Source organism: Adiantum capillus-veneris, chromosome 4, assembly GCF_014529385.1.
Source record: "Adiantum capillus-veneris isolate H3 chromosome 4, ASM1452938v2, whole genome shotgun sequence".
NCBI classification, from domain to species: Eukaryota; Viridiplantae; Streptophyta; class Polypodiopsida; order Polypodiales; family Pteridaceae; genus Adiantum; species Adiantum capillus-veneris.
The window spans coordinates 101,872,487-101,897,272 of NC_140934.1; the positions used below are offsets into that span (position 1 = coordinate 101,872,487).

Here is a 24,786-nt window from a genome sequence, read left to right on the forward strand (position 1 = left end):
CATGGACAACATTAAGGAGTTGGTCGACTCTATATCTCCCATCCCGCCACTTGTTGAAGACAGTCGAATTTGTGATTGGCTCTACGTTGGTTCTTCGACTGGTTTGATATCTGCAAAGAAAGTGTACTATCATTTGCAGTCATCTTCCTGGCTCCAAGAACATTGTAACATGGTATGGAATATGAATAAGAGTGTTACTTGGTGGCGGAGTAAAGTTATGAAAGTGTGGCATGCTAAGCTACCTCTTAAGGAGCGTTTGTTCATGTGGAGATGTATTGTTGGGGTTCTCTCCACTGGCAAATTATTGTGCTCTAGGAGCTTGGCCTCTTTGCGATGCGTTTGCTGTGGTGCAGCCATTGAGAATATTCCACATTTGCTGTGGTCTTGTTCTCGTATGTGACAGTGTGTGGATACCATCTCTTCGGCTCTTCGCTCGCGTTTCCCTGGCTCACAATTTGGTAAATTTTTCTGGATCTTTAGAGTGCTTCCGCCTTTGCTTCGGTCGTATGCACACCTTTTCGGCTGGGTTAGATTCTGGGTGCTATGGATAGTGTGGAGAGCACTGAATTCCCTCACGTTTCAGCAGATTCAAGTGGACTATGTTTCTTTCTTCAAGATATCTCTTAGAGAGTCTCTTCAAGTTTCCTATGACTTGGACGAGCGCCCTGTTACCCGTTACTAGCTCTACTTTGACTGTTTCTGAGTTACAATTTGTAATACTTTCTATGGGTTTTCCTCGCCTTGAGGTTTCCCATTTGTAATTCAATCTGACATTACAAAAAAAGTGTGTGTGTGTGTGTGTACATCGTGTGTACAATGTGCCTCTGCGCATTGCCCAGCTTTGCGCGCAAATTTCAGCACGGCCCTGCGACCTGCTCTCAACAGTTTGGTGCTCGCATAGTTGTGTTTGTGTGTGTGTGTGTGTGTGTGTGCGTGTGCGTGCAGTGTGCCCATAGACTTCCGAAAACAAAAGTGTGTGTGACTGTGTACAATGTGCTTAAGGGTTTACAAAGCCCCTATGTGTAGCGTGTGGTGTGTGTGCGGTGCTCCCGAATTAGCCATGGGACTTGGTATGTGATTACGTCTTTTGATGAATTTCTAGAACAATGCATTTACAAGCACCGGAAAGGCATGGAGAATTCGGCTATGGATGCCTTGACTCTCATCAAAGAATGTTTACATGAGGATTTTGAAGATGCATGTCGAGCCTGGGAAGGGCTTGCTTCTATCATGGAAGTGTGCATTCTTGTGTAGGAGCTTATGGATCCGATTGCTGAATATGCCTTGAATGCGGTGATTCTCTTCTTTCCGAGCAAAATGCCTACTGCTCAAGATGTAGGCCAATGGGTTGATTTCTTGGTCAAGCAGCAAGCAGTCGGGGGGGTTTACTTTGGCAAGAGAGGATTATATGAGGTCTTAGTAGTAGACATGGATGCTAGAGATTCTTTGCTTGAAATGTCTCCTCTCTCGTTCAATACGCAAATGACTCGTGTTTTGTACTAGGCCCTCACCAAGGTTTATCAGAGCCTTATTCGTCATAAGTGTCCTGTCTGGGTTGAGATGGTGGACTTTCCTCGCACTTGGCGTCACTTTCTTCCCTTGTTGGCTTTGCTTTGCTTTGCTTTATGCAATCACTACACACCCCCTGCTTATTATCTTTTGGATTCCTTGACCTCCACTAGTAGGTTGCATGGCCTAACATTACCATCTGAACAACACTTTATTGGACAGGTTTATGCGGATGAATCTTTATTTATGCCTCACAATCACTATGATGATGTGGAGCAAATTATGCATACTCTTCACTTGTTTGGATTGGCGGAAGGCCTCGAAGTTAATTTTCGTAAATCCAAGCTATTATTTTTGAATGAGTGTGATTGGCATAAGATATTGTGGCGAGGGGAGATTGTTTCTTCGCACATCATAGTTCATCATTTGGATTATCCACTGGCTTGGGATGTATCAACTGGGAAAAAATTGGGTTGGTACTCCAATTTCTGCATTCCAAGTTAAATTATTGGAAATTGTCCACTTGGCCACATGTGCATCGCAAGATTGTCCAGTGCATTCTCATGGATTATTTGCAGTTTTATTTACTTCTATTATCCTTGTCTTAATTGCACTTGCAGTCCCTTATGTCTAGTATTTTGGAGCATATTTGGTGGACCTCGGCTAGTAGAAAGGGTCTTCGGCTTTTATCTATAGACAAACTGTGTTCTCCCAAGCACCTTGGAGGGCTGAATATTTTGGATTTGCAAAGTCATGTTCTAGCTCGGAAAGCTATGCTATTGCCAATCTTGGTGGAGCAACAACAACCCTAGACATTCATGGTATCACATTTGTGTGCACATATTGTCAGCCATCCTTTGGTCATTGGCAGTCGGCATATTGTGACGTCGTTTTTGGGAAACTTGAAGGACACATTCGAGGATGTCTCTTTACTTCTTCTCTCATTGTTGATTGGAAGGTTGTCACTTCGCATTTGGCATGGCATGGTCAACAATCCTCTCTAGGTGAATCTTCATTGGAGGGGGGCATTCTCTTCAACTTTGGTCCAATGGTCTCCTCGCCAGGCGTATTGTCTTTCTAAATAAGGAATATGTCAGGTGCATTAGGTGGTGGATGACGTGGGTCATGTCCTTTCATTCGCTGATGTGGCGTCCCATTGTTGGTTGGGACTCCACTATTCTCCTCTTTGGTTGGAGATTCAAAGGATGCTTAGTGGTCGCTCACCCTTTCCTGGACTCCTGCTTCTTTGAATGGAATCTTGCTACTACCAGACTGGAATGCATTTCAGCCGGCAATGTTTATGCTGTCTTGCAATTTGATGTGTGGATTGTGCATCATGGTAATCAATTGTGGTCACTCTCCAAGTCATCCTTATAGTGGCAACGAACATTGTCTAGCATTTGGCAGAGTCATCTACGTGTGAAGGAACGTATTTTCTTGTGGTGCTGCATAGTGGGAGCTCTACCTGTTGGTAGCTTATTGCATGCACGGCATAGTGCACCTTCTCGCTGCCTCAGATGCCATGAAGCTGAGGAGACCGTGCCACACTTATTGCGGGGTTGTCGCTACTCCAGATTCTTCATTCAGCAAGTGTCGGCTGCATTTTCCTTCCAGCATTTTTCACAGACGGTTTTGACTTTTTGGGATGCTCCAATCTCCACAGTCTGCGGGCCATTTTGCACCACAGGAACTCATTAATGTTTCAAGCCTTTGGAGGATCAATTGTTTCTCTGGTGCTGCTTGCTTGAGTTCTCCTGGTCGGCACTTTTCTCAGTGCATGTCATATCTGCTCTTCTTGTTGTGTCCCCTGCTTGACATCAGAAGAGACTGTTTGTCACCTGCTCTAAGATTGCTACATTACTAGATATTTTCTTCACCGCATATCAGCTTGTATGCAGCTTCGCTTTCTAGTTATTGTTTTCGCAAACTGTTTTGGGCTTTTGGCATTCTCCTCCTTATAGCGATTTGCAGTCGTCTTCATGTGGGTCAGATATTGGTCTCATTGGACCCTGTGGCAGCAACATAATGGCTATATGTTCCACCGTTTTGACGCAGATCGTTTTCCATTCTTCAAGCTTTTCCTTAGGCAATCTTCACGTTTTGCCTTGGAAGTTGGTGATATCACCACAAAGATACATCAGCTTTCCTATAAATGCTTTTAGCCCTATTTCACAGCCGCGGACACTTATGTATTCTTTCCTTTGTATATGATCTTTTCCGTGGATCTTCCTCGCCTCGAGGTTTCCTACTAGTAAATTAATCAAAACGATTTACAAAAAAAAATTGTGTGTGTGTGTGTGTGTTGGGGGGAGGGGGGTGTGGGGGGGTGTGTTGCTCCAAAGCTGCTCACCAAGGTTCTAGTCTCAAAGGCACATAGACTCCAACCCTCTCTAAATACCTTATCAGGGACTGGGTCTAAGATCCAGTGTCGTGGATCTGTTATAAGAACTCTGGTTCTCTGAAAAGTGTACCTAAAACCGAGGGGTTTCACACGACATGCTCACATAGAAAGGTGAAAGTAGGTCACCTCTATACATAAGCTTCCTTGCCTGTTTGGAATTTCAAATTTTACCTGTCCAATCACTTGCACGCAATTCCCCTCAAATGTGTCCAATTTGCAACTCTAACCTTCAGCCATGGGCATTTACAGCACTCGCCCACTCAAGCTCAACAAAGGTGAATCAACTCAAATATGCACCCCCTCATGACCGAGAGGGGTGCTTAAATTTAATCTCAGAGATGCCTTGCCTCATCTTCCTTGGTGGGCAAAAATACATGAACCTATAAATCATAGTTACCAGGAACGGGAAACCGGAACGGGAACGCGGAACAGGAACGCTGAACAAAATGCCATTCCCTGTTACGGGTACTCACGTTTGAAACACGGAACGGGGATTCAGAACGAGAACTTGGAATGGGAACGGGGAATGGAGACCTGAAAACGGCCATTCCTTGTTACTATGCTATAAATAATCTGCCTGCAACACCTTCATCCCTGCCAGAATATCTGCATGAAAGCATAAGCTAAGCCCTCTTCCCTACGGCCCACATCAAAGCTGAGTTGTCCTCTAGGCACGGCTGAAAGGAGTCAAGGAGGGACAAAGTCTCATATCACTCGTTGTTGGAGTGTGCTCTCGTTGCTGGCGTGGGTGGTTGGGAGGAAGGGGGAGGTGGCAAAGAGGGAGAAGAGGGCATAGCCACAAAACAGCCCTTACTCCTTTATGTCTGTCGCTAGAATAAATTGGGGCACTAGGAGCTCTCCAGAGAGAGGTTAACTCTAGCATTGACCCAAGCAATCCTCCAGTTTTGAGTTATTGAGGTAAATATGAATAGCGGATCCTGATATCCGCTAGTTGTAGAGCTATATATGGAGGGCAATGACGCTTCAGGGTTCAATTTTTTAGCAGCGCAATAACTCTTAAGGTGGTTCAATACTGACTGTCACAAAGCGGACACCACATGCCAACGGAAAAGAACAGACTAAACAGACTTCTAGCTCTTCAATAACAATTGAACTGAAAGAGAGAGACGACGCGGGGAGTGGCGAAGTTCCACCCCAGATAGTATTGGCCCCAAACCTTGGTGCCCCTTTCAGTATTTCTTTATATTACTTGAACTCAGTACAATGCCGGTACTCCAACCTCTGCACCTTCATACTGAAGCATGCCAGAGAATGAGCCCTTGGCGTATTTAAAGGCCCTTGGCCATAAGAAGCAGCTACATGAAAATCTTTCAAACTCAAAAGCAACTGGCCCAAAAGCAGGTGCTCAAAAGCTGCCAGTGTAAATCACAAAAATCTGTACAGGTTGCCATGTCAGCACGCCAACGCAAAAAAACGAAAATTTGTACAGGTTGCCATGTCAGCAAGCCAGTGAAAGCGGAAATACGTACAAGTTGCCATGTCATTAGTCAGTGCAAAATCGGGAGATCCGTAGTGGCTTCCACGTCATGAGTTTTTACGCTATCCTTTTTTTTTTGTGTGTGTGGGTCCAGCTTTATTTTAATGCCGTTATGTCCTTTGGACCCCAAAAGTTGGTGGAACTTTTACTTCTTCTGTTGCTTCTTTTTAGGGTTTAGGTCCCTTGGCCGGGATCTGAAGGTTGGCTCCGTTCTTCAATGACTTGATACGTCAGCAATTTGTGACATCCCCCCTTGTAGAAAGTAATCGTCCATGATTACGTCCACGATTACAGCATATATGCAAAACAACTCAAGTTAGCTCAAACGTTTCCGAGGGACATTCCGAGGGACAATCATTTTTATCGTTCAAAATCGAAGCTTTTGATTTCCTGAGTCGTTGGCTTCCTAGAAGAATCGGCTGCCACGTCAGCAAGCCAGCGCAAAAAACAAAAATCTGTGCGAAATCCGGAGATCCGTAGTGGCTTCCACGTCATGAGTTTTTACGCTATTCTTTTTTTTTTTGTGTGTGTGTGGGTCCAGCTTTATTTAATGCCTTTATGTCCTTTGGGCCCCAAAAGTTGGTGGAACTTTTACTTCTTTTGTTGCTTCTTTTTAGGGTTTAGGTCCCTCGGTCGGGATCTGAAGGTTGGCTCCGTTCTTCAGTGGCTTGATATGTCAGCAATTTGTGACATCTCCCCTTCTTGAAGAAAGTAATCGTCCACGATTACAGCATATCTGCAAAACAGCTCAAGTTAGCTCAAACATTTCCAAGGGTCATTCCGAGGGATATTCAGAGGGACAATCAGTTTTATCATTCGAAATCAGAGCTCTGATTTCCCGGGTCGTTGGCTTCCCAGAAGAATCTCATCCAATAAGGAGTCTCATTCTAGATCGGACCTCTTAACATCTTGGGTCGTTGACTGCCCAAAAGTATGTCATCCAAAAAGGAATATTCAGTGGTTGGCACATCACAATGCAACACAAATGCTCACATATGCATGTTACAAGACATAAAAACATAAAGCCGCCAATGAACACTCCTCCCGCATAACCTAACAAGGTCCGGGCCGGGAGATATTCAACGACTCCCTCATCACTTCTCCGCATAACCTAAAAAGATCCGGGCTAGGAAATATAGAGGCCTTTTACAACCAAACGCCCCCCAGACCACAACTTGCATCATTTGGAGGTGTTGAGAGTAACCACTGCTCAGACTTCTTAATACTCTTCTCGCATAACCATCCAGGTCTAGGTCGGGAGTAACAATAACAATATTTTTTTCAAGCATTCAATACTCCTCCCGCAAATAACCACAAGGCTCCGGGCCATGAGTATGTGCAAGCATTCTCAAACACCATTTCTCACTACTCCACCCGGGAGTAAGTCACCAAGCATTGAAACTAGTATTCAAACCATAGTCAAATAGTTCAAATTGGCACCAAGACAGGCTCAAAACAAATACCATACATTTCAAACAAATTCCAAACAGGATCACCAAACAAGTTCTCAAACAAAATTCAAACTTAGAAAGCAGTCTCAACATCAGCCGAGCTCGAAAAGTCGACTGACTTTCCATCCTGAAACTTGCACCCAATATTAGGGTTAGATTCCTTCGATAAAGTCGTAGCCAACCACAGCATGGTCCATCAGCTCTTGGACAGACAGTGTTCCTTTGGTGGCGATGGCAGTCCCAAGACATAGCAATCACACTGGACCTCCAAGGTTATCAACAAGAGACACTTGCTGAGAGACGTCTAAAGACTACAAGTTGTAATCTGCTAGGGTTTCCATGGCAAGCTTTTCAGGATACCCCACTCTACCAGAAGTTGCACTCCAAAGGAAGATGTCAGAAACCATATAACTTCGGGCAAAAATTTTTTTGAAAGCTTGCCAAGTCCTTGGAGTGTGCGGCTTGGTAGCTATAGACTTCCACCATTGCATGGCACTGCATCTGAGAAAACAGCAGCTCGAAACAAATCTTGGATCCTTCTCTTGCAAATGATCTTTATGGCTTATATCCTGTAAGACATAGCGATAAAGATGGGAGCGCGCCCAATGCGCGATGAAGTAAGGGTGGGAGTGGCTAATAAGTCCGGGATCGGAACACGAAGATTCTTCCAATAAAATTCTAGTAGCCTTTGGAAGCGCCGGTTTGCTCTATTTGCTCTTTTGTAGGACCGGTATGCTTTCAGAAAAGCACATGCCTGATGCTCTGATACCATTGTCACAAGGAGGGCACCACGTCCCAACGGAAAAGAACAAATTGAACAGACTTTTAGCACTTCAATAACAATTGAAATGAAAGAGAGAGACGACATGGGGAGTGGCGGAGTTCCACCACAGAGAGTATTGGCCCCAAACCTTGGCGCCCCTTTCGGTATTTCTTTAGATTACTTGAACTCAGTACAATGCCAGTACTCCACCCTCTGCACCTTCGTACTGAAGCATGCTAGAGAAAGAGCTCTTGGCTCTTATTTAAAGGCCCTTTGCCATAAAAAGTAGCTACATGAAGATCTTTCAAACTCAAAAGCAACGGGCCCAAAAGCAGGTGCTCAAAAGCTGCCAGCATAAATCACGGAAATCCGTATAGGTTGCCACGTCAGCAAGCCAGCGCAAAAAGCGGAAATCCGTACCAGTTGCCACGTCAGCAAGCCAGCACAAAAGCGGAAATCCGTACAAGCTGCCATGCCATCATTCAGCGCGAAATCCGGAGATCCTTATTGGCTGCCAGATCATGAGTTTTTACGCTATTCTTTTTTTTTGTGTGTGTGTGTGTGTGGGTCCAGCTTTATTTTAATGCCTTTGTGTCCTCTGGGCCCCATCGGACGGGGTCCCAAAAGTTGGTGGAACTTTTACTTCTTCTGTTGCTTCTTTTTAGGGTTTAGGCCCCTCGGCCGGGATCTCAAGGTTGGCTCCGTTCTTAAGTGGCTTGACACGTGAGCAATCTGTGACACCGACTCAAAATGCATGTCCCATAGGAAACTGGAACAGAAACGTGTTTAGTAATGGCTTTAATATTTAGTTTGTTTCTGGCTTCTTAAACACGTGATATAACTCCTCTATGCGAAAAGTTTTGTTGCATTGCTTGGTTTGTGAGCCTAGATGGTGTAGTTACCAAGCGTTTACTGTATCCCTTGTCTTTTGTATTTCTCTTTCTCTTTGGACTTCAACTTACAAAATGCATGTCCCATAGGAAACTGGAACAGAAACGTGTTTAGTAATGGCTTTAATATTTAGTTTGTTTCTGGCTTCTTAAACACGTGATATAACTCCTCTATGCGAAAAGTTTTGTTGCATTGCTTGGTTTGTGAGCCTAGATGGTGTAGTTACCAAGCGTTTACTGTATCCCTTGTCTTTTGTATTTCTCTTTCTCTTTGGACTTCAACTTACAAAAACAATATGTGAAGGAGTGGTAAAATCCAGCGGCTACAAGAGACTCCTGCAGGACAAAACAGCTCGACACTCACTTCGAGAAAGCTATAAGCTAGAATCGAAACAATTTGGTAAAACCATCAGTGGTCCTATGAAGCGGCTGCAATCTTTTATAGACCACGTTTCTCTGAAGCTGCATGATGGAGAGCTAGGGGATTGTGATGGCTGTTTCACACCCTTGATAAAAGATGCAGGAGACACATGCGAACCTGAGCCAATGGATTCAGTTGTTCTTTCAACTGTGCATCAGGTTTGTCTTGCTCATTGTACTTCTCTTATTGATGATAAAGCTCCTAAACGATTTTGTGTTGCTTTTTTGAGAATTTTCATTAGGCTTTTCAGATTTTTGGAACCATATTTCAGGCAAAGGGTTTGGAGTGGACCGCTGTCATTCTTGTTCGAGCAAATGAGGGTATTCTGCCCTTAATGGATATTGAGTCCCCTTCAGAAAGAGTCATTCCTCAAGCTCTTGACAGTGGTTTCCATGCCAATTTGAACAACATCAGTGTAACTGCTGGAAAGTCAGTATCGAATGCAGACATTCAGGATGGACACACAACAAGCAGCTTGACTGACAGTTCTGTTGATGGAGACATAATTGTTCTTAATGATATGTCAAACTGGAATGTTGGGGACCGGTGCAGAGATTCCGTATGGGAGTCAATTGAGGAAGAGGTAATTACTGAAAGTTATCACTGCTGTCTACACATACTACGTGCTAAGCTCACAGTTTCTCTTGTTCAGTTTGTTATCTAGAACCATCCATTTTGTGGATAAAAGGTACTGGGATCTGTGATTATTGTGAAGCTACTTGGATCTTGGAGCTTCACCGGAGCTTAACCTGAGGTGCAGCTAAAGCATAGGTCAACTACCCCCCTACACTACTCAACCTCAAAATTTTCACTTCCCTGAGTCAAAGCATGAGTTAATCTTTGTGCCTCGGGCTGGAGATCTCATCCAATATTTGAGCTGTATTTGGATACCAGCCCAACTTTGGACTTGTCATACCACACATTGTGGGCATCATGTCAAGTCAACCCCTGATTGGAGCATGCTAAGTATGTAGGAATTGGACATGGCTCATGCATGTATTAGGTCTGAACACCATATACTTAAAGGATATTTAGAGTTATAGATCCATCCGTCCAAAAGGCTTATGCATAGCATAGCTATGCCTATACTTATACGCAGGGATGAAGCATATTGTTTCACGTGTAGGAATATTGGAAGTTACTGATGTCTTTATAAGGCAGTTTTTTTTTTTCTTTTGCAAGAAAAAGATCCTTCCATTAGTTGCAAAACGTGCCCAGTGGGCTACAAACTGCCCCTATTGGAGAGGGCTACATCAAAATGTGGGAAGACTCTCCCAATGCGAAAACAAGATATGTATAATGATGGCTAAACTAAGGTATGGGAGGAGGAAATAACCACATTGGTGGGCGGTACTGCCATCTAGGTGCCCCATGAGCTATGGTGAAGAAGGGCCCTAGTCGCCAAAGTCACAAGATGGCCTTGCAGTGCTCCCGCATGCGGTCGGAGCTGCCTTGAAGCCTCTCAAACTGTCCCCTGAGTGTATGGATCAACTCCAGCAAGATGTCACGCACAACCTCCACCAGTGGGACGGGCTGAGCCTTGAACATATGGAAACATCGGGCTCTCCACATGAACCAAAGTGTCAGGGTGCAGATGAACTCCCAACAAACCTCTCTATCTTTGTGTAGCAGGGCTACAATGTCACTGGCACGGGACATGCAATTAGTTACAGTTGGGCCGGGTTTCACACTGGACGGACTCTCTCGCCTGGTCGGTGACACGTGGCAGGGATACAGGTGGTGGTCCAGTCGACACCATGGCCAGCTCACCACCACCACAGTTCAGAGATAGGCTTAGTGGGAGTGGATATTTTGCAGCCGTTTGGTGGCTCTTCATGTTTGTATATATCTGTAGTGGGTTTGGATCAGAGGGTATCTACTTTGTGTGGTCAATAGTCTGGAGTCTATTATCGTGCGTTCACGCACAGCAGGTCTTCACGATCCTTGCACAGCTCAGCCTCGACACCCCCATTGTATCCATGAGTTGTGGGCTGGCGCTGAGTGTGCTGCCATGCTAGAGTCTGTATTGGTTTCTTTGAGTTAGTCGATGTTCCTATTGTTCAGGTTTCACTACTGAGTCTTGCTACTGTTGCTCTGTTCTTCATTTCTTCTGTGGAGTGAGATCTCACGCACATTGCACTGAGGGGCATCCACCATAGAGAGCACGACACATTATCTCCGCTACAGGTGCTGTCATTTTTGGCACACCCGGGGGGACCTCATGTGAAGTCTCACTCCGTGGACGGTCAAGTCAAGAAGCTACTGGGTTTAAACTCTCTGTATTGGTCTGTTGGTTTCGATTGGGTTGGAGGCTGCTTCAGCTCGGTCGAGTCTAGTTCACCTTGACCTACTTAGTTCTAGACCCGCTGGTCTAGTCTCTCGTCTCGGTCTAGTAGTCTCTCGGCCTGGTCTAGTCCTCTCTCGTCCAGGTCTAGCCAAGTGGTCCAGTCACTCAGTGGTCCAATCACTTGCATTGGTCTAGTGGCGTCTGGACCAGTGTTCAAAAAGTTACAGGTCTTCATGCCCAAGCTTGGGTGGGCTTCTCGGTTACTGTATGACACATACAAGGTAGTCAAAAGAGCGACAAATCCCATTACTAAGTCCTCTGAAATACTACCAGAGGAAGCGTCAACCTTTCGTGCCAAGCAGAATTCCACCAGCCCATTACCCTTACCTTCTTCCTCAACCAGTTCTACGCCTCCCCAGTCACCCCCATCAATAAAGTTCTCATCCCCTGTGTTACAACAAGCTCTAGTGCAACAAGCTCCTGCACAGATAGCCATGGAGGAGCTCACAAGCGTTCTAGCTAAGGTGAATATTAAGTTCCCGATCTCAAGGGTCCCTGCACAGAGGATGCCGACGACCATGCCCGGAGGTTTGTTTCCTTTTGCCGAGGTCGTGGCCTCAACCGAGAAGACGCCTACTTAGTATTCTTTCCATCCACCTTGCAGAAAACCACTTTACTACTTGGGCCATATAAGAAAACAATTTTGTGAAGCTTTTAGACCAGGGGACTTCCAAGAGAAGGTTCTAGATGAGTTGGCTAACTTGGTGCTCCAGCCCAAAGTTACTTTTGCAGAGCTCATAACCAGAGAAAAGTCTCTAGTCGCCAAGCTTCCCTAGCAGCTAGGTGAATTCATGGTTAAGAAGTGGGTAGAGAAAGCTCTTCCCAAAACGTCCTAGTAAAAAGTCCGAGAGAGTCTACGACCTGATGCCACTCTGGAGGAGTTTGTCGTAGCTACTACTCGGATAGAAGGATCTAGGAAGCTGTTCACCGACTCTCCTCGGGTAGAGACCACCTCAGTCTTTTTAGAAAGTCCCTCTGATCCTTTTACTTCTTTACGCAGAGAACTAGAAGCTCTGAAGTTACAACGAGCTCTTCAAGAGGAGAAATCGTTCTCTCCTCCTGGCGTTCTTCCGGGCATCCTCCGCAAGAATGCCCGCTCGGAACTTACTTTCACTTCTGTGAGAAGTTCGGCCATGATGACAAGGAATGCTACTATTTGAAGGGACTGCGACACCTACAACAGAGCCTCGCCCCGACGCTTCAACAAAGCTTGGATCATGCATCCCATATGGTTTCTCCTTATGGTCAACCAAACAAAATGCCACCCTTACTCACAACCCCTCCTATGCCAGTGATGCAAGGTATGCAAAGCACCTTTCCATCTCAAAGTTTTTATCATGCTAGTGCCCTCTCAGGTCCTCAGAGCTTCTACACCTCAGCTGCCAACCCTATGCAACAAGAGCAAAGACCACTTCGTCCCCCACCTTGCCCGTCGAATCGCCCCATTCTATGCTATAGGTGTGGGGAGTATGGACATTATCAAAGTAAGTGTCCCCTTCCTGAAGGATCTCCGCCTTGCCGCCATTGTCTCGAGGTGAAAGATCATTACAGCAAAGATTATCCAAAGCAACGAGCATCCATGTCGTCGAACCCGAGTCTAAACCAACAAGAGTTCACATTTCCAGAGATCCACCTGATTGCGGTAAGCACCATTTCTCAACCATTACCTGCTACACATGTGGTTACCCCTAAGGATAAGGCGTAGCAAGTGGAGGAGCCCATTGGTGTGCTCACTAGGGCACAACGAGCAGCACTAGGCCTCAGTCCTTCTAAAGGTCCAACTCTTTCAGCTCCTCCTCAACAACCTCGTCGATCTACAACATCTGACAAGCCATTCCCTGGTGCTAGCCGACCGACCTCTATGCTATCTGAGATCGATGGGGCCTTCTTGGAAGCAATAACTGATTTGCAGCAACTCAAGGTCCCAGAGCAAGTCTCGCCTAGAAGTGAGAAGCATACAACCGAAACTATACTGAAGAACACCTTTCAACAAGTCTCACTGTACGATATGCTAAAGCTGGATGCAAATCTTCGAAGTGACACTCTCACAGTCATTCAATCCTTGTACCTTGGTGTAGGGTTCTGTGGCGGGCACGTACCAGTGCAACCTTCTAAGTCTTATATGATTTTATATTCCTTTGCCCCTCTCACTAATTACAAGAGTGCCTGTCTAATTGTGTCTATTCGGGGGCAAAAATTTTCAGGTGTTATAGTTGATGGGGGATCTGGCATCAATCTTATGCCTGAATTCACTATGATGGCTTTGGGCCTGTAGCTGACCCGTCCAGCTCCCTTCACAGTTACATTGGTCGATCGGAGGATAGTCTACCCAGTGGGCATAGTGGACAAGGTGCCTGTGCAGGTACAAGACTTCACCTTTGACTTGGACTTTGTTGTGGTTGGTCTTCCCCAGGTTGAGGGTGGGTTGCCTTTGCTCATTGGTAGACCATGGCTGCGCCACACTAAAGCACTTCATGATTGGGGGAATGATGCTATGTGGATAAATACTCTAGGTGCCCCAATGAAGCCCTTTCGCCCTGAAGGTGGTATGGATCCAGTAGTTCATCATAGTTCTTTGTCAATGGAGTCCAACCTCGAGCTGGAACAGCCTACCCCACCCGATGGGTCCGACGACGACCTATTGGAGTGGTTGGAGGCTACCACATCTATGCCATGCTATGCGGTCTTTATTCAACCCTTGCTTGAGGATCCACCCTCTTCTCCTGCTCTTCCAGCTGAAACTAGGGAGCAACATCATTCAAAGGCAATGTAACAGTCACTGAGGACCATACTTCTGTTGCCCTTTTGATGGAAGCCATCGGCCTTGGTGAACCTATAACACATCATAGAAGGGGGAAGAAATCTCCTTTGCATGAGTTTACTAGTGTCCTCCCTCTTCCCTTAGCTTCCTCCTTGTCGAACTCCCCAACCACGCAAATGCACTCTTAAGTATCCGTCTCTGAGGATTTACCCTTCGAGGAGCTTCCACTTGGATGGTTGCAAGAAGAGTGCTGATTTCCACATCGACCAGCCACCTGCTCATGATGTCTTGGCGCTCCAAGAGGCGGCACAATCTTCATCTTCTGATGCACCCTCACCAACTACACATCTTGACCTAGTCAAAGAAGTCAACCTGGGCGGCCCTGAAGACCCTCAACACATCCTCTTAGCCTCTCGGTTATGAGATCATCTAGCGCTACTTGATCAAGTAGTTTCATTTATGCACTCCTTTAAAAATGTTTTTGCATGGTCTTACAAGGATTTGGAAGGAATCCCACCAGAAATGGGTGTCCATACTATCCCTCTGATTGAAGGGGCTAAACCAGTCAGAGGCCGAGCTTACAAGCTCAACCCTAAGTATGCAGAAGCTGTCAAGAAAGAGCTAGCAAAGATGCAAGAGGCAGGGATCATTGTACCAGTGAAGCACTCTGAGTGGCTATCACCCATGGTTATAGCGCCTAAGAAGCAATCCAATGAAATCTGCGTGTGCGTCGACTACCGTGCTTTGAACAAGGTATCTCTACCAGATGGTTTCCCCACACCATTCACTGAGCGTGTGCTTGAAGATGTGGCACGGCATGTACTGTACAGTTTCATGGATGGCTTCAGTGGTTATAATCAATTGGGCGTCCATCAGGGTGATCAGATTAGAACGGCGTTTGTGATTTCGTGGGGTATTTTCATTTACAACAGGATGTCTTTTGGGCTCAAAAATGCTCCGCCTTCTTTGAATCGCACAATATACCTCATCTTTTGTCCCTTGCCAACGGATCATCTTCGCATATTCATGGACGATTTTTCAACCTTCTCGGGTGCTTAATGTTCGGATCCAGTGGAGAATCTCGAGGAGCATCTTGCTCAGCTCTCTGTTGTCTTCGTCAGATGCAGAGAGGCACGTTTGAAGCTCAATCCAAACAAATGTTATTTTTTGGTCACTGAAGGTACACTTTTGGGCCATGTGGTGTCTGCTAAAGGTTTAGCACCGGACCCAGAGAAGATAGTCACCATCTCGAGGTTATCTCCTCCTATCAATCCTAAAGGTGCTCAAAGCTTTGTAGGCCAACAGGTTATCATCGCTAATTCATTAGGATGTATACAGATGTGGCCTGAGCAATGCTCCGCCTGAGCAATGCTGCTGTACCATTTTAGTGGTCCGCAGGTGAAGCCCGAGCCTTTGCTTACCTGAAAAAACACCTGATTGAATCCCCTAGTTTAGTAGCCCCAGATTGGTGTCTAACTTTCCATGTACATACTGATGCTAGTAAGACAGCTGTGGGTGTTGTCCTCACTCAGCCTAGTAAAGAGATCAATCTGGATCGTCCCATTCATTGTGCAAGCAGGTTGCTCACTAAAGCTGAGCGCAATTACAGGACTATCGAGAGGGAAGGTTTGACCATTGTTTATGCTCTTCAAAAATTTCGGCACTATTTATTAGGGGTTCACATTACAGTCATATTGATCATCATGCTCTGCGTTATCTGCCAAATAAGCCACAAGTTGCAGCAGGGTTTGGCGGTGGCTCCTTCTATTCCAAGAGTTTGATTTCGAAGTGGTACTTTGTCTTGGCAAACCTCACGTCATGGCCAACCATCTCTCTCGCGTTCACACAGGTGAGGCAGCTATCAGTATTGAGGACGACTTTCCAAATAGCAGTCTCTTTAAGGTGGATACCACTCGAGCTATGGCGATGTTTTGTATTTGTTATCCACTGGCATGTTCCCAGAAAAAGCTTGTCCATTGCAGAAGAGAAGTTTACAGTTCAAATCTCGCCCCTTCACTCTGATTGGCGGTCAGCTCTATAAGGCTAGACCAGATGGTGTTTTGAGAAGATGTGTCTCTCTCCCTATGAAGTGGAACATATCTTAGAGGACGCCCACAGTGGTTCCAGTGGTGGCCATTATCTTGGTCACATCACGGCTCAGAAAATTCTATAGAGTGGCTTATGGTAGCCATGTGTGTTTCGGGATGCCATTGCTCATGTAAAAGTGTGTGATGTATATCAGCAATGTGCCCTAAACCGAGTAAGCACTCCAACCGTCCCCTCCAGGTATCTATGGCATGGTTGCCATTTGAAAGATGGGGTTTGGACTTTGTGGGTCCAATTTCTCCGCCCGCTCAACCAGGTAATCGAAAGTATCTCCTAGTGAAGTACTGGTAACAACAGATTGCACTAGCTCAACAGTAGCAAAGTTCTTGTACTTTGCAGGTTTGGGTGCCCCTTGGAGATTGGTAGTCATTTTGTGAATGATTTGATCACGACATTGCTCGGCACCTACAAAATCTTCCATTGTTGTTACTATCCCAGAGTAAATGGCCAAGCAAAGAGCACCAACAAAGTTCTCATTGCTCTACTTTGTAAAGCTTGTCATGTGCATCTGGCTTCGTAGGCTCAGGCAATCCTTGGCACTGTCTGGGCGTATCGCACTTCCTACAAAGCAACAACGCTCTACACTCCTTTTCAACTGGCTTTTAGTTTCGAAGCTATTGCTCCTTTTGAATTCAACTCTGGATCCTTTAGGGCGGGCAACCTCCAGGTCATAGTTGGGATTGCCCGGCCAACCTCTCTCGGCTCTCCCTGTTGGAAGAAAACCGTAGACTGGCTTCTCAAGCGTTGCAAGCAAAGCAGCTTTGTCGGAAAGCATGGCATGATCGCCACCTTCGCAAGCCGAAAATAGTGCAAGGATCACTCGTGCTACCGTATCAAGCTAGATATCAGAAAAAAAGCAAAGAAGTTAGTCCCAGCATGGCAAGGACCATACATGGCACAACAAATTTTGCCACAGGGTGCGGTCCATCTAGCGACTCTGGAAAGTGTTTCTTTGCCACTAGTAAATAGCTCCAGGATCAGATGCTACCATTTCTCACCATAATCCATACATCGACACTCTCTCCCCACTAGCACTTAACCTGCAGCGTGTCTTCTTCCTCGTTTAGTCTAGCATTAGAAGCAGTGTGCTCCCTACCAACCTGCTAACGATTCACCTCACCTCTCTTATTGTCTTCATCACTGTCTTTGCCTCATTTTTCTCCAAGCCCACTGTTTCAACAACGTTCTTCTGATGATTGCATTTGTCTTATGCCTGCAAGTTTTTCAATTGATTCCCGCTCTCTTTAATAGACGCATTGTGTTCTCTCATGCAACATTCTCCCTTTTTGATACTGGATTCTACCTTTATTCAATGGCACTGAGGTCTCTATCTGTTTAATTGGGTACTTCTCTTTTTTTTTTGCATAGAGCCTTCTCATCTTAAAGTGATTTACCACTTCCCTTCCCTGATGTCCCTTTTTTAAGAATTATGCCTAGCCGTTGTTGTACTATTCTTTTCCAGATTGTGGTCTTCACTTCACTTGCGAATTAAGTTTATGTTTGCTCCCCTTGTGTACATAGCAATGTCTAATTCATTTGCCAAATGTTGTACCACCCCATCTCTCTCTCATAGTGAAATATCATCGTAGGGAAATCACCAAAAAAAGAGCTATCTTCCGGTCTACTTAGTTGTTCAACTTCACCAATTGTTTCGTTTTCTGTTGTTCTACCATTTGGACGTATGGGTGGTAACTGAAAGCCCTTTCCCTTCCTCCCTATCTAACTCCCTGGTCCCCTAATCTTACTCCCTCGCCCCTAATTTCGCCCCTACCCCACCCCACCCCTTAGCCCCTCTTCAATCTCTCTCGTCGCCCATACCCTACCTACTCGCCCCTTCCCCAACCCCCTCGCCCCCCTCCCTAACCCCCTCGCCCCTCTCCAATCTCCCTCGTCCCTACCCCAACCCACTCGCCCCTACCCTCTCCTTTCGTCCCTACCCCAACCTCCTCGCCCCTCTCCAATCTTGCTCACCCCTACCCTAACCCCCTCGCCCATACACTCAGTAATCGCCTCTCTCCAATCTCCTTTCACCCCTACCCTCTCTAATCGCCTCTCTCCAATCTCCTTTCACCCCTACCCTAACCCCTTGCCTCTACCTAATCTCCCTCGTCCCTACCCTAACCCCCTCGCCCCTACCCTCACTAATTGCCTCTCTCCAATCGCCTTTCGCCCCTCTCCAATCGCCCTCCCCAGCATCAATTTGCCCCTACTCTCTACATCCTCTCGACCCTACCCTTTTCCCTCGCCTCAATTACGACCTACCCTTTTCCCATTGCCCTTCTGCCTCACCCCTGCCAACCCCTTGCCTTACCTTTAACCCTAGCACTTTCCCTCTCTCTCTCGGTTGATATGGTAGGTACCAACAAGCAATTGTGAAGGGCAGCTTTGCAAAAAAAGCTTGCTATAGCTACAGGGTCATTGAGTGATGATGACTCAAAAAACAGTAGCAACGGCCTCGACGACATCGCTTCAAGTGATCCCAGCGACGAAAGTTACAACGCATCACCAGCAGACTTAGTGTCAGATTCTGAAGCGAACTATGACTCGGATTCTTCTAGCAATCGAGAGGAATATCCGAAAGGAGGTCAAAGGAAAGGAAAAAATCAAGTCATTACTCATGAGATCAGGAGGCCTTCAACATCTAAAAGTCACTGAACATTCTCCTTGGATTTTTATCTATAGCTGCCTTGACCATCTCTGAGCGAGGTCCTTTCCAATGCTCAGCTACAGACTCTAGGTCTCACAGCACTGGCTGTTAGCGATCTACCAACCACTGTTCTTGTTGTGATGATCCATGAGCTTTGAAAAAACTTTCCAAGGTAAGGGGCCACAAACTCACTCCTACACGGCTTGGCCATGACATGGGTATGACCATCTTTCCATCTGTGAAGCCGGCTACACGAACCTTTTCTCAGTTGTCCAAGGATGCAACAATTCAGGCATGTCAAGAGATGCTCACAGTACGGATCACCTAGAGTACGAAAGGAACAAACAGCTCTTGGTAATCTTTAGGTACTACTATCTGACGAGAGATGCCAAAGCAGATAAGGGAAAATGTGACCTGCCCACTACATTCTCCCACTTGGACGGCCTTTACTGTTTGATCCACACCTTACCTTGTGGATTCCACCAAATTCTCTTCACATCCTTACAGTCTTGGGCCAAACGATTTCAAGCCCAGGTGCAGTCTGTGCAGTTAATTTCAAATGTTTTGCAGCACCTCTCTTGGCGTGGGTCATAAATATCCAGGTTACCCCTGATGAAGTGGATGAGGATACGCAACCAGTGTATTCGCACGAGAAAAGAAAATCTCCAAGTACTCAGATTGATCATAAAGTAACCAAGAAAAAGAAGATCAAAGCAAAGGTGGTTAAGGACTCAGTAGAGTGTCTACGCTCATTGCCAATGTCAGAGAGCCAGCAGACTAGGGTAATGCATCTTCCGCGACGCTCTCTGTCTATTGCTATCCCTTGTTCTACTGTGTCAGTGTCTACTTCCACTCTTCGTGACGACCCGACCGCTTCTCCCTCACAGCATCCTCTCCCTTCTTCTCCCATATTCACCCCTACTGCAGTGAATATATCTCACACCCCATCAACACCAACCATCTCAGAGGTACCCGCTACACCCTTTGTACCCACTACTAGCTCACCACCCATGTAACCTGCACGTCCTCCAGCACCTCATACATCTGTTGCATCTTCCGGGGTGGCCGACTCTACTTCTCAGGATTTCAGGAATGCTATCGCCAACATAGAGCTAGGAACAGAGCAGGTAGTTGCTACGCACCAGTATCAGTCCGCCACATACACAACTATGCAGAGATCTCTGCGAGTCGCTAAGAGTGCCATTGCAGATCGGGATGCTACTATTTTCGCATTGCAACAAGCCTTGAAGATAAAGTCCCAAATGATTGACGACCTTAAAGCTCAGGTACAAGAATTTTGAGGACTGCTTTTGCATGGAGATAGGTCTACCCAAGCTCCTGTGGGCACGGGGTATGGATGGACGATCAGTGTCTCAAGTCCAGCCTCCTGTCGCGTATACTGCGAGAGGTCCTTCTCCACAATTTATGAGACCCTACACACAGACTCCATTCCAATACTATCCTTAGCCGTATCCTCACGGGTCTCAGTCGTCGGGCCATATGACACACATGCAGAGCGTTCCTTGTTGTGACGGCATTGCTAGTGCACACTGCCATGGTTGTGTCACTTGGCGTGCTCAGTACACTACCGGCCAGGTGCTCCCATCTACCGTGTTGCAGGTGGCCGCTCCTTACACAGGCGGCCAGTTTGTTGACAACAGAACCCAATAGCCTCTAGTCCAGCCACAGAACCTCACCATTGCATTGATGGCTTCAACTTCAGAGACTGACACTTCAGGTGTGGCTGTGGTGACTACTCTTTCTCTAGGGTGACTGCATCCGCTTGCAGTCCAATCTTTTCACCATGGCAGTGCAGTAGCGGTTTAATGTTGCAATATTAAAGTCTTTTAGCAGTTTCAGTTGTTTCTCTCACCGAGACGGTGAGTGGCCTTGTGGCGCGTAACCTGTAGCTGGGCTACGGTGTCACTGGCACGAGACAGGCAATTAGTTACAATCGGGTCGGGTTTCATGCTGGCGTAGATATAGTGCTCATTTGCCCTTTTAAAAACCCTAATTTTACACTTCAATTTTTTGTTTAAGACCATCTCATGGAAGCTTAAGAACGTCATTAGACAAACATGAATGCTTATTTGAAGAGAGAAAACCTTAATTGTTGGGCTCGTAGCTTCCAACACAAGGTAGAAACAACAGAGGACTGCACTAGCACCTTCACTTAGAATTCTTGTATCTCCTTCATTAGATGGCCATATAGCTCATAACTTCATTAGACAAACACAAATGCTTATTTGAAGAGAGAAAACCCTAGTTGTTGGTCTCATAGCTTCGAACACAGGGTAGAAACAGCTGAGGACTGCACAAGCACCTTCACTTAAGAGTTGTTGTATGTCCTTCATTAGATGGCCATTTATGAGCTCATTTTTGGCTCTACCACTTGGCAAGCACTTTCGATACATCTTTTATGGCTACACAGAAAACTTGCTTATTTTGGACGATATTGTCCGCAGTGGACTTTCTAAGTAAGACGAGCGTGCCACTGCGAAACACTTGACTTTTGTACATTCCTAAACCAAGTTAAGCATGTTTTAGAGAAGAAAGCATGCCATGAATGTCACGTTTAGGGTTGCGGCGCCCTAGTAAGGTATGTATATGACAATAACCATAGCATCCTTTTTCGCATATATCACACTATCTACATTAAATCACTTGCTCCCACATATCAAAAAGTATTAAGAAAGGTAGCTATTTTATTTTCACATTATGCATGTGCCACGGCACGACACCATGGTGCCAATATGTGACCCCCCAGCCGTGCTGTGTATTGAGAAAAGGGGTCCCTTGGGTGAGCGGTTGGAGTGAAAGAATCCCGCTAGAACCACTCTCCTTGTTCCCACTGCACTGGCACCAAGGGGCAACTCTCCCAAGCCCATAACCGCGAGTGTCTTGACTCAATAGTTGACTCAAGAGTTGACAGATCATCTAAGTCTATCACACGAGTCCTATCACACAAGTCCTTTCATTGATGGCCACAACTCGAATCTGCTGAAAATAACACTCGGCCACCCGTGGTGCCTTGATAGTGACGTCATTGAGGTGGCCCTCTATCACAAGGCGGGCACCACGTGTCAATAGAAAAGAACAGACTGAATAGACTCTTATCACTTCAATAACAACTGAACTGAAAGAGAGAGACGACACGCGACATGGAGTGACGGAATTCCACCCCAGAGAGTATTAGCCCCAAACCTTGGCGCCCCTTTCAGTATTTCTTTATATTGCATCAACACAGTACAAGCCGGAACTCCAATCTTTGCACCTTCTCTAGGAAGCATGCTAGAGAATGGGCCCATGGCCTCATATTTAAAGGCCCATAAAAGCAGTTTACAGTGAAAAGCCTTCAAACTCAAAAGCATCTGATCCAAAAGCAATGCCAAAAGGATGCCAGCACGATTTGCGAACTTCCGTACAACTGCCACGTCATCAGTTAGCGCAAAACGCGGAGCGTCTGTACAGCTGCCACGTCATCAGTTTTGCGTGTGTGTGTGTGTGTGAGTCCTGCTTTATTTTAATCCCTTTATGTCACTGGGGCCCCATCGGACGGGGTCCCCATAAGTTGGTAGGACTTCTTCTTCTTCTGCTACTTGTTCTTCTTAGGGTTTAGGCCCCTCGGCCAGCATCTGTAAGTTGGCTCCATTCTTTAGGGCTTTGATACGTCAGCAGTTTGTGACACCCTCCCTTTGAACCTCAAAGAACATGCAGTTCCAAGTATCTCCATGAAGTACCCATCAGCATCCTAGTAGTACCAAGCATCTGCATCAAGTTTTCGTCAACATTCCAGCATTTAGCCGTTGTATCAGCATTTTGTGCAAATAATAAAGAAAGTACTTTCTCTAGCAACAAAGCAAGGGGGCTCTTGAGGGTGGTTGGGACCCAACATGCCGTGTCATCTCTCTCTCTCTCTCTCTCTCTCTCTCTCTCTCTCTCTCTCTCTCTCTCTCTGTGTGTGTCTCTCATGGCGGACACTTGCTGTTCTGATGGCGGGCACTTGCTGCTATGGTGAGGGCTTGCCACTACTGCCCCCACAGGCTTGCGCCCTTGTCCTACAGGCTCGCGCACTCCAATTGGATGCCCACAGGTTCCCCCCCCCCCCCCCCCCCCCCCCCCCCCCCCCCCAGCTCGCACCAGCGCCACCCTCCCCAGGCCCCTACCTGGTCAGCGGCGGGCTCATTTTTGAGTACCTGCTGCATTTTTGACTGCTCTCACCAAGCTTGGACAGGTCCAACCTTACACGCAGGCCCTTTTCCAGGAATGGAGGTCCAGCCATACACACAGGAATTGTGTGAGAAAGAAGTTTTCAAAATACAATTTCTGCAATTTTTCACAGAGATTTTGCAATTCTTGCAACCTTTTCAGAAGTACAGAACAGGTACCTGCTTTGTGCAAACCGACACTGAGACGGGCCCGACATGGCGAAAGGAGTGACCAAAGAAGAAATGGCCAAGATGGACGACAAACTCCACACCGCAATCAAAGAGAACAAGAAGTTGGTGGACTCCACCATCAACACTATCATCAACCGCCTCTCCAAGCTTGAGAAAGAGGTGGAAGCCTTGCATAAGGAAAAAGAAGAATGGACCAAGGAGAAAGAGACTAAAGAACAAGAGCACAAGAAGGAGACCGACAAGTGGAAAGGAACCCAAGAGGAATGGAAAAAGGAGGAGGAGGAAATGCAAGAACAAATGGCCATCCTGAAGGCCTCCATCGCTTCCCTCACCCCCGAAGAAGGGGAAATCAATAATGAAACCAAAGAGGCCATTAAAGAGGAGCTCACTAAAGCCCTCACCGAACGCTTGGAAGACACTCTCAAAGCAACGAAAGAGGGATGGGTAGAAGTGGTCAAGAAGAACATCAAGAAAGAAGCAAAAGAGGATGCACACAAGGAAGAAGCTCTCCTTGTACACACCACCCTTGAAGAGGGAAAAATGTGCCATGCCCGTCGCCTCAACATACGAGTCACCGGCATTGAAGAAGTGAAGGACTCCACCCCCGAGAAAGATGGCAAGACTTTATGTACCACTCTTGGATACAAAATAGAGGAATCAACCCCCTTCACCAAAGCTTGGCGAGCTGGCAAAGACCCCATCAAGAAGAGGCCTCTTATCCTCCAATTTTCATCGGAGGAAGCACAGACCCTTTTCATTCGAAAGAGGGTAATTTTACGAGGTCTCACGGCCCCCCCCCATCTACCTAGATGATGACCTCACAAGGATGCAAGTAGAGCATAGAAGAGCATGCATGCCTCGGATACAACAAGCGTGCAAAGAAGGAAAACAGGCCTCCTATCGCGACGGTTGCGTCATCATCGATGGCAAAGCCGTAGCATAGGGACTCGCGGCCTATGAGACACTATACGAGGAGATACACATGGCAGTTTGGAACTGCAATGGCTCTTTGTGGACACATCCAGGGAGACTGGAAGAGGTGATGCATGGTAGAGACATCATTCTCCTCACAGAGACACACGAGAGTTCAGAGAGAGGCCTACCCCGAGTACACGATTACCAATGGGAGTCTACACACAGGAATTGTACACGGCACAACACTTCTAGAGGATCTGGCGGAGTAGCAGTCCTCTACCGCCGCTCACTTCATAGCAGGATACAGATAGTAGCATGCGATCCAGAGGCACGCTACATGTGGATACAGATTGAGCTATCTGAGGAGCACATCCTCTACATCGCCGTATTCTACTTTGCACCTAGCAGCTCCAGGTTTGCACAGACAGGTGGAGGGGAGACAGAGGAGGTACACACACACGGAGGAGAGGAGGAGGATGATACACACTCACCATATGCATGTCTTAGGGATGAGATCATGGAGTACTCTAGATTGGGTGAAGTCTTCCTCACGGGGGATTTCAATGCCAGGACACAGAGTAGACAATGTGATATTTACGACTTCGACGACCCAAAGCTACTCTCCACTATGGAGGACACAGGGGCAGAGAGGATCTCTAGTGATACCACCACACCCA

The 24,786-nt window shown here is 46.5% G+C and overlaps 1 protein-coding gene across 15 annotated transcripts in view; it reads left to right on the forward strand.

Moving 5' to 3' along the window:
• LOC147459708 (uncharacterized) overlaps nt 1-24,786 on the forward strand; it is a 185,060-nt gene that overhangs the window by 109,974 nt on the left and 50,300 nt on the right. For 11 of the 15 annotated variants that reach the window (XM_086510920.1, XM_086510907.1, XM_086510908.1 and 8 more), the window contains 2 exons: nt 8,817-9,091; nt 9,175-9,516. In XM_086510920.1, the coding sequence (XP_086367046.1) occupies nt 8,817-9,091; nt 9,175-9,516 (617 nt within the window). Of the gene's footprint in view, nt 1-8,816; nt 9,092-9,174; nt 9,517-9,585; nt 9,705-24,786 lie in introns of all 15 variants that reach the window. The other 4 variants (XM_086510918.1, XM_086510919.1, XR_015187902.1 and 1 more) reach the window with 3 other exon arrangements.